Raw genomic sequence first — 10,490 nt, 5'->3', positions numbered from 1 at the left:
TAAAATTTCATTTATTTTTATTTTATGTGTATGAGTGTATTGTCTGCATGTATGTACATGCATCCATGTTGTGCAGTGCAGAGGACAGAAGAGGGCATCGGATCCCCTGGAACTGGAGTTACAGATGGTTGTTAGCGGCCATGTGGATGCTGGGATTCAAATGCGGGTCCTCTGTAAGAGCAGCCAGTGATCTTAACTGCTGAGCCATCTCTCCAGCCCCATAGCATATACTTTCTATACAGCCAGGCTTGTCTCGCTGCCCAAACATGCATTAATACCTTATCCCATGTGCCTTCTCTCCAGTTAAAGAACTTCTCCCCTGGACTTGACTTCTCTAAAATCTACCATCTTTCTTAGATTCATCCTAACTTCCACTGAAGTCTGGCCACCTGTCTTGATATACTTGGGCAAACCACTTTACTACCCTTAGAGTCTCATTCTATATTGTCTTTGTGTTACTTTTCCCAAAGAAAGAGAATCTGTGGACATATATTGAAGTCATCACAGCCATTAGTAAATAAATATTATGGGGGAGATGCTTGAAGCTATGCAAATAGATTGTTTTGCTTTAAAGTTTTATCTACCAATTTCAACACTGAGTATTGAGTTTTCCCCCAAAGCGATTAGCACTCTTGTGTTCTAATCGTGATTTGAGACAGTATCTTTTATTTGCTCTTTATTCTTCTATTCTCTGCTTAGCATGCAATTAAACATAGGGTAGGTAATTAATAAATATTTTATGTTATTGAATTTCAAGAAACATTATGTGAAGTATAATGAGATAATAAACACTGAATAAGTTCAAGGCAAATGTTATTTTGGCAGCTGTGCTGTTCCTATGGCATGCATCATCTCTACTGATGACATGGAAGTAGAGAGAAAAGGAATTAACTACCTCACCTCCCTGAAAACCAGAAAGACTTCCTGGAGAAAATAAAACAATAATAATATTTGTGTCAAGGCTTAGAGTTTAACAAAGTATCCTCAAATTTATTGTTTAAAATTACCGAAGCTCTCTGAAGCAACTTCAAGAAATGAAAATTAAAAGTATTTGAAAATGTGAAAAAGCCATATACATCAGGAACTGGCAAATCAGACATGGGAACTATATAAGAGAGGGAGGGAGGGAGGGAGGGAGGGAGGGTCAATAAAATTTACTATCATCCCAATGCAAAGCTTTAAACTGAATGGTAAAGTTGACTTAATGCATAGCCTGAAACCACGGCAACTTTGATAAACAAAGATAAAAAATACAGGGCTGAAATAATGAAAAAACATCATTTAAATAGCATTAAGAATGGACTTCATGGCAACACGCAGTGAAGACAAAAAAGAATCTTTCTACAGCCTCACTCGTTGCTTCATTGCTCATGTCCATTTTCCCAGGGCTTTTCCCAGTGCTATTAAATCTCTATGGAGCCAGGAATATTTATTGAAAACCTACCATGTGTCATTTATAGAATTCTCAGCCATAAAATTTTCCCATAGTTTGTATTTTAGTCAGAAAGGTAAACCAAAGATACGTAAGGGAAGTTGTGTGTCAATACTAGGTAGAAAGGGCCAAAAGAAAAGCATAAATAATAGAAGCACGCCTTCCAGAATAAGAAAGATCACTTGCAATGTCCTGTTCAAGAAAGACTTCATGAATAAAGAACACTGTACTAGGCCTTTAAGAATCAGGTAGGGTGGGCGAGATTTGAGCAGAGCCAAGAGAAAGACAAGCAGAAATATACTGGATAAACAAAGGTGTGCAGATGGGGTAAGGAAGGTACTTCAGGGAGATGTTGACTAATCAAGAGAGGCTATATTAAAAGGTACACTTAAACATAGACTAGGAAGAGCTGACACTGCATGTGAACGGCTTTAAACACTGTGCTAAAGAGTTTGAAAGCTTTTTTACAAGTAATCCAAAAATAATCAAGGTTTCTTAGCAAAAAGGTAATGTAAGCATGAAATTTTAAACACATTAAGTTAGTTTTTAAAATGCATAATAAATGGTGCACATCCTCATTACAGATATGGTTGCAGCCATACAGAGACGGACATACAGATAAGGTGCACTGAATATATAACTAAAGGGGGCAGATTAAAATAAAACAAACTTAAGAACAAAAGATGAGCCTAAGATTTCTTTATTGGCAACAGGTAAAACACAACATCACACAGAGCAGAGAGAAAGTTGGGCTAAGGTGAGACCTGTAGAGTATAAAGAATTACCCGGTGTTACCATGTTTATGTGGGATTCTAACTGCCCCACCACAGAGTGAAGTAGTGATTGTACCAAAGTGATACAAAACAGCGGCTTTACAAAGTTAGACAAGATGCAACTGCCCAGATGTGCTCATAAACTATTTGGAAAATGGAAGCCATGTGAGTTATTAATTGCATTATTAGTTCAGGAGAAAACACACATTTAAAAAATCACATCAGAGTAGTAATATAAATGAATTAACCAGAAAACTGTGAACTTTTCCCAAGCTGGAACTATAGTTCATCCTAAAATTAGCATATCATAAAGCTAAAGATTAATCTCTTCTCTTCTCTAATTACCACACAAAAAAAACCTGCATTAGCATCTCATCTCATCTTAAAGTGTCCCTATATTCTCTAAATCCTCCCAAATGATTCTTTAAATCAATCCCCTTCTGCATTAACTTCATTCCTTGATCATTGCTTATTCCCATTTACAACATTAAATATCAGTGCCTTAGCCTGCTCACAGTGCTTTGCCATCAATAAACATTTGACAGACATTACATCTTGTGATCCTCCCAGAAGCAATACACATCAGGTACTATCATCATCCACATGTTGCAGAGAAGCAGTAAGCCCAGGCCACACATTCATAAGTGAGAGAACCGGGCCTGCAGTATGAGCTTTTTAAGTCCAATTTCCATATTTTCTTTACTATATCGTCGGGACTCATGATGTCTTCCTGGGTATATTATCACCCAAAACATACATTACTAATCAACATTATGTTTAAGTAAATATATTTTTACTAAGGTGCCTTGATGGTCAAGTGCTCATTGCAGGGCCCTTTACTAAAAGGTCCTAAGTATTTAAGATGTTCATATGACCAGTTATCATTGGCTTTAAAGTGATAAGCAAATATGTTAGCAAAATTGTTATTATACTAAAAACATTCTTGCCTTAAATTCTGCAATGCAATGTTTAACAATGAAGACGATATGGATGATTTAAGAATATGTGAGTATCAAAGGGCAAAAACAGAGCTTTTCTACTCTGGTGGGGCCTTGAATACTGCTGTAGTTCAGAGCACCCTATTACCAAGGAGACATAAATCAAAAGGAGTTCAGCTAGGAGCAATAAAACAGATTAGTGTCTGGAAGGGCTGACTTTAAAGAAAGTTTTAAAAGAATTAAATCCAGGTAGTCTAGCTTTCTTTAAAAAAAAAAAAATCAGCTAAGGGGGAGCTTTTATTTGTAAAGCTAATAGCCACACCAAAGACAGAAGTATCACTACAAATATTTAAAGACTATTTAGAAGAAGAAAATTCAGGAGAAATTTGCAAACAAAAATAAGACAGAAAAACTCTCTCTCCAAAGAGCGGTGAAAACTATAGTCCTGGTAGATGCACCAGGCTGGGTGGGGGAAGAGTTCGTGGGGGGGAGTGACCTTGTACTGACTCTGGGGTACTGGAAGGACTGACATGACCTCTTAAACGTTTTCTATTCCTGGTTGTTGAGCTGGGTTTTTTGTTTGTTTGTTGTTTGTTCTTTTTTAATTTTGTGATGTCTCACAAAGAACAGCCTTCCACCAATTTCTTCCCTGCCCCCCATAATTCCCACTTTCTCCTTTTACAAAAGGAAATAAATTGTATCGGTCACTTTAAGCAGAATTCATTGTTCTCAGTGAATTGACAATAGAATCTTAAATGCAAAGTTTGAAGAAAAGAGCCAATTTCTAAAAATCATACTGTCCTTTTTTTCAGCAATTCCTGGAGTTCTTATAAGTTTTTCCACAAACTAAAGAGGAAGTAGTTAAAATAGATTTGAAGAAAAACTGTCTCATCAGGAAAACCATTAATATATCCCTTCTTCTGTCTGATCACAGAGCTGACAGCGACCCTGGGAGCTATAAGACCCTGGATCAAATTACTATCAGAGCTGCTGTTCAGGATACTCTTTTACCTTTCAGTGTTTTATGCTGAATGACAACAGAATCTACTTGAAATCCACATTTTACAGCAATAACTTTTGCCTTTGAAAAGATGGATCCTTAAACACCTTCTTTTCTCTTTGACAAATGTTATAAAAGAGTAAGTCCTAGCAAGACTTCTAACTGAAGAAGCTGTGATCTTGCCCTCTGTATATTCAGGCATGTTCCTCAGCTACCCTTGAAATAGATCCCAATAGACACCTCTCCAGAAGTCCCATTCAATGAAATTCCAGAAAACACAAGGATATTTCCTTCTTTTGTTGATTTCTAAGAACAAAAGCCCTAGGAGTCTGAAAAACTGTCTGGAGTCCTTTAAAAAATAAAACAGTAAGAAGGAACAGCAGGAGAAAGGCAGCCCTGCAAGAATGGACGCTGATGCATCTTCTACCAACTTGAACAGCAACTCCACCTACCACTGAAAGAACTATAGCTCTCTGGTCACACAGGAAAGTTCACAGATATTAACACCAAACCTTTATAGAAAGCTTTTAAATGTCATTTTTTCCTAGCAAAAATGAGATTGTACAAACTTAAAATGATTGACCTCTCACACTGGAATAGAATTTGGAGTTTTCAATGCCCTTGCAAGACCTAACTCATCTGACCGGCAGGAAAGAAGGCTGACATTTGCAATGCCATTTTTAAACTGAGGAAAAATACTCAGGCAGTTGAAGGGAGATTGGGCAGTTGAAGGGAGAACTCACTGCAGAGATTTTCAAACCCTCCTCAAAAAGGGACCAATGTAAAAGGAGTTATTCCAACAAATTTTAGAGTGGGCTTCCAAAAAGGTTAAATTTCTGTCTCCCACTCCAGGAAGACAAGAAATAGGACAAATAAAAGACACCTGCGCCTAGAATTTTAGGAATGAAATGTGACCGGCTCTTCAGTAATCTGTGAACCTTGGCTGAATTTTCTCAAGAAAGCCTCAGGACTAGCCTACCCAAATGTTGATCTATCAGTTCCAGGACCTGACAACTCTGCTGCCCAGCAAAAAAAGCAGGCAGCCTTAAGGAAGACAGCCTGGCACCCTTGGCACAACCACCTCAGGAGACCCACGCTCCCAATGGACTCCCAGGCTCCCAATGGAGACCCACCTCCCAGGGAACCTTCACCTGCAGCTTCCAGTTTTTCAGGGGAACTTCATATACTGCTTCAACTACACACACACACACACACACACACACACACACACACACACACTCCCAGTGCTGGCTCCCACCCCTCCTCCTACCCTAGTAACACTCAAAATTGGGACCAAATTTCTCACCATCCTCATAGTTTTTGAGATAATAATCCGGGCCCGGGCCCCCGCGGCTTTTCGCAGGATTTCTCAGGTTCTGGAACTGCAGGAAATCTGTCCTTTTGCCCCCGAAGCGCAGAAAAGCGGGCGAAAGTCCCCGGGCCAGGGTCACCAGACGCTTGGAGCTGCAGGGGTAGAGAAAGAGAGAGGAAAGGATCCCGGGAGAAGGCTAGAGCGCATAGGGCAGGGAGCAAGGCCCTCTTCTCACTCCCTGCAGACTTGGCCGGGGATTTATTATCTGTGCCCACTCCAGCCTGCAGTCCGAGCCGGCCGCCGGTAGCTCTGTGGCGTCTGGAGTTTCCCCGGCTTCCCAGCAGGATTTACCCTCTGCCGCTGGATTCCCTAGGGCTGCTTTTCCTGCACCCAGCCGCCCGCAAGATCCCCTCCCACAGACACCTGGATGCCCAAGTACTGGTTTCCAAAGGGTTAGAGATATGGTTGTTTGGTGTGTTGGGGGTGGGGGGTCACTTGTGCTGTAAACTTGGGACCAAGGCGCAATTGACTGGTTTCTGCCACTACCAGGAAAGCGCTCCTGGCACAGACGCGCTAGGAGCTGACTGCCTGTCTCTGCCTCTTGCCAAACTTCCAGACGGCAAATCCGCTGCCTCCCTGGCCCCAGGGGCATCACAACCTCCCAGAAAGTGGAACTTGGCCTTCTTTCCCTAAGACCAGGAGCAGCGCCAGGGGTCAAGAGGATGCCTTTAAAAAAAAAAAAAATGCCAAAATCGATTTTCCTTTCCTATTATAACTGATTTGCTCCCAAAATCTCTAGGTGGAGATATTCCCATCATAAACCCTTGCCTTTCTGAGGACGCCCTCCCCCCCAAAAATACAGTAAAAGCTACGTCTCTTAGGCCCTTGAAATAATTCAGCCTGATCTCCAGAAAGATAACATCCTCCTCACCCCACCCCATCCCCAACCGCTGCCCCAGTTCTGGGTCTTTATCTTTCTTTTCTCCTTCCCACTTGGGGTGGTTTGCTAGCGCTGGGTAAAACAAGAAGTTTGGCGAAATGGGGGATTTGCACTTCGGGAAAAAATTGAGCAGCAGAACAATAATGTTTACAGCTATTCAAGTTCACTATTTCTATTATTGGTACTTTTTAAAAAAGCCAAAGGCTGCTACTCTGGGAAGCAGTGGGGACCAAGTCTTGCGGATGCTGTTAATGCTGAGGAAATCAGCTGTTGAGTTCCGGATCTGTAAATTATTTTTAACGCTTTGTTGGTTGAGGTTCTGAGCATCCAAGTCAAAATGGAGACGTTAAAGAGCATCTTAAAGGGGGTGGCTTCAAACGACAAATAAAAGGAGACTCCGCTTTTGGAGAGTTTTGGGGAAGAGATGAGTCTACCCTGAGAGTTCCGACGGCCGGCAGGTTTGGCGGAGGACTTCAGGATCGAGTTCCAGGGCCGACGCAGTTAAGGCTTCGCATGGGCCGGCTGAGCTCAGAGAAGTCCGCACGAGTCCGGCCCCGAGAGGTATTTGCAACAACCTTCCATCCAGAAGCCTGCACAACCAATGCAAAAGCGCCCCGCTAAGGCTTCTTCCCCGAAAAGCTGCCTTCCAGAATTTTTTTTCTGCAGCAGGCATTTAGCGCAAACAAGCTGACATTTAAAAAAAAAAAAAAAAAAAAAAAAAAAAGAGGAGGAGGAGGAAGAGGAGGAGGAGGAGGAAGGAGAAACCCGGAGGAGTCCGCGCAGCTGGAACAGAGCAACGCCAGTGGAGCGTGCATTTAGGAAACCTCTGTTGCACCCCACTTTTGGACGAACTCTGAGACGCGTTCTGCTGCACAGAAAAGCTTTCAAGGAGGAAGCCCGGTAGTGCAGCACCGTTCCCGCCCTCCCAGCAAATGCACCCGCTGGAACCGAAACGGCCTCAGCTCCCGCGGCGACAAACGCTGGATCTTCAGGCTCCGCAGCCCCGACGAGGAAGACGCGCTCTGAGCAGCGCCTGCAGCTAGCTACCTGCGCGTCTGCAGATCTGCGGAGGTCAGGAAGAGACGCTGAGAGCCGAGGGGCGGGTGCAACCGGAAAAGCAAAACTCGAATTTCCACAAGAGTGAAAAATGCTCACTAAAGGTGTGCTTCGGACGCGGCCTCGGGGCAGGAGTCGGACGGACAGCACACTCAAGGCTCTTAGAGAGAGCCCACAGCTCTGGCTCCAACTTGGAGGTTATTTTCAAAAACTTAGAACGCTAATTCAGTTTTACAGTGAACCCAATTAGATTCCAAGGGAATCTCAACCTCAGGGTCTGCTAATCCGCTAGTGCCGGGTTCAAAACCTCCAAAACTTCCCCCTGAGCTTTCTAGGACCCTTATGGCTCGCCTACGTACAGTAAGACCCAAATCAGGATCCCCAGTCAAGAAAAACTAAACTATGCAGTTACCAAGCAGGATTCAAGGAGGGGGGCTGGGGGCCGGGAGGGGGGGCTCCATCCATACAAAGCGTCTTACAACGTCAAGTCTGGAGATGACAGCGGAAGATATAAAATTAAAATTTTTTAACTCCAATCCAACATGCCCACCTCTCAAGCCTCTCCTTAAATTCGTTTTCTGTCTGGGAGTGAGAGAGTGCTGATGAAACGGTCTTTCCGTGGCAAATTCCACTTTCACGAAATCCCTGGCTGCACAGGCACACACATGCACACATGCACACACGCACAGACACACTGCTCTAGCGTCTTTGTTGCTCCAGATCTTCACTTTTGTAACTTCCCTGAACCTCTTGTTTCTTTTTCAGAAGGGGAGGCTAATTGTGGATATATGTAAGCACAACATTTTTTCAGTCATAACTGATAAGTTTCTGAAATGCCTTCTGCATTGCAAACATGTGCATCTTAATAGAAAACATTGCTTTTCTCAATCACTAGTTACAGCCTCACAGCAAATATTCCAGGAGGGAAAAGCCTCCTTTTCTCTCTTTGAGAGAGAGATCTGCTCCCTCTTGCTGCTGCTGCTGCTGCTGCTGCTCCTCCTCTTCTTCTTCTTCTTCTTCTTCTTCTTCTTCTTCTTCTTCTTCTTCTTCTTCTTCTTCTTCTTCTTCTTCTTCTTCTTCCCCCCTTTGGAGCAGGGGATAGGAAGAGAATGGGGGTGGGGTACTTAAATTTTTTTAAATGATCCATGGAAGCCCCTGCCTTACCTTAAGAAATCGAGCCAGCCATCATGAATGATGGAGGGATCCAGCTGCAGAGAGAGGAAGTTCTCACTGACTGTCCTGACTGGGTTCTTGGTGCTCACATCAAGTAGAATCAGAGTCTTTTCCTTCAAACCTGTAGCTCTGTCTACAGGCAAGGGCCTCCTGTCTCCAGCTTGGGAGGAAAAGGAGAGATGGAGCAACAGAGCAAAGGAGAGAGCCACCGGGACTAGGCACGACAGGGGGCGGGAGTTGCTGGAGGACATGGCTTCAGGGAAGGCACCGAGCACCCTCATTAAATCCCTCTGATTTAAACTTCTCTCCCTGCTGGGTCTCGATGGTGACTAATTGTCCTTATCTAAAGTGTGTGTCTATCTGCCTCCTTTCCCCTCCCCCCCTATTCTCTTTCGCTCTCTCTTGCTCGCTCCCTCTCGCTCGCTCGCATTTTTTTTCAGTGTTTTGGTGCTGGTGGAGCGAACTCACGCCCCTAGCCAGCCTTCTCAGCAACTCGTGCCAAGAGTACTGTTCACCAGCACCGCCCCTTTAAGAGATTTGACTGCAGACATTTTTTTAACTTTTTAAAGGTAAAGGGTGGGGGGAGGCGGGAAGTAGGGGGAAGGGGTGGCCGTTGTGCCCTCCTGATTTAACCCTCTAGGGTCAGGAAGCGGCCGGTAGGATTCCAACAGTATTGTGGTACCGTCTTGGGTAAGGACTGACGTCTTGTTTTCTCTTTCCCACCCCTTCCCACTTCGGGAGGCTCCGGGGAGGGCGCTTCAAGCTTACACCCAGACTGCGCTGCGCCTGAGCGTCTGTCTGTCCTGACTGCGTCTGACATATGGTCCACTCCACTCGGGGACCTTCGTTTGAGTTGAACCAGCAAAAAGGTGGTTGAGTTTGCAAAGGGTCTTGTGGCGGGGACTGTAATTCTTGCCGAGGCACACAGAGCAACAGAGACTCGGTGCGTGCCTAGGAGCCCGGACCTCAGAGCCAGAGCAGGGCAGCCAGGAAGAAACATGGACTCTCTCAAATAGACCCAGAAGAAAACAGAGCCATCCAGGTCAAAGAGCTTCCTTGTCAAGAGGGTCAAAAAGGATCCATATGAGCCATGGCTCTGCTAGGCACTTTCTGCAGCCTATGGATAAGGGTTTTTGAGCTTTTCATATCTGTTGGTTTCGGCCAAGTCAAGCGACTTGGACTGCGCCTGGAGAGGCTAGGCAATTCTGCCTAGATTTGAGCCACTCTTTGTCCACTGTATTACACTACACAAGCAAAGAAGTCCTTCCACCCTCTCCTTGAGGACAGCCCTTGGTGCAGAAAGGAGCAGAAAGACCCTATAGAGGTTTCCAACTCTGCCCCTGGTCAAAATCAGAGGGGGACTGCACAGCCACAGCCGCCCAATGCACCACAAACCTCTACTCTTGGAATTCCCACAGGAAGGCTGCAGATTGCATTCTGGGTCCCGAGAGAGAGAGAGAGAGAGAGAGAGAGAGAGAGAGAGAGAGAGAGAGAGAGAGATAGAGATATCCAGGCACAATCTGAAGCAGTCACACTCTTGTGTCCCACCTTCAGCCTCTTTCTGGAACATAAAAAGCCCTCTTGTTGGCAGATGAAGGGAGCTACTTTATGCAGAATGAGTACACAGGAGCATCCTGGGACATTCTGGGTGTAAAACAGCACCTTTAATCTCAGCACTCAGGAGGCAGAGGCAGGCAGATCTCTGTGAGATCAAGGCCAGCCTGGTCTACATACTCAGTTCCAGGCCAGCTGTGGCTACCAGGAGACTCTGTCTCAGAAAACAAGCAAACAACACTTACATGCAGAGCATAGTTTTCTCCCATAAGGGTGGATGCACAGCGGGCAGTATCAGAGCTCAGCAAACAC

General features: G+C 44.5%; 1 protein-coding gene across 2 annotated transcripts in view; it reads right to left on the bottom strand.

Moving 5' to 3' along the window:
- Hpse2 (heparanase 2 (inactive)) overlaps positions 1-8,978 on the bottom strand; it is a 785,472-nt gene extending 776,494 nt beyond the window's left edge. Inside the window, exons 1-2 of one of the 2 annotated variants that reach the window (XM_008831949.2) lie at positions 8,616-8,978; positions 5,450-5,607 (exon numbers count right to left, since the gene is read on the bottom strand). In XM_008831949.2, coding sequence (XP_008830171.1) covers positions 5,450-5,607; positions 8,616-8,905 — 448 coding nt within the window. In that variant the 5' untranslated portion in view covers positions 8,906-8,978. The remainder of the gene's footprint in view (positions 1-5,449; positions 5,608-8,615) is intronic. The other variant, XM_008831950.2, reaches the window with a different exon arrangement.
- Positions 8,979-10,490: the final 1,512 nt, after the last annotated feature.

This window comes from Nannospalax galili, unplaced genomic scaffold, assembly GCF_000622305.1.
Source record: "Nannospalax galili isolate Female #2095 unplaced genomic scaffold, S.galili_v1.0 scaffold875, whole genome shotgun sequence".
NCBI lineage: Eukaryota > Metazoa > Chordata > Mammalia > Rodentia > Spalacidae > Nannospalax > Nannospalax galili.
Note: the sequence above shows the minus strand (reverse complement) of the source record. Positions and strands in the feature narration are given on the sequence as shown.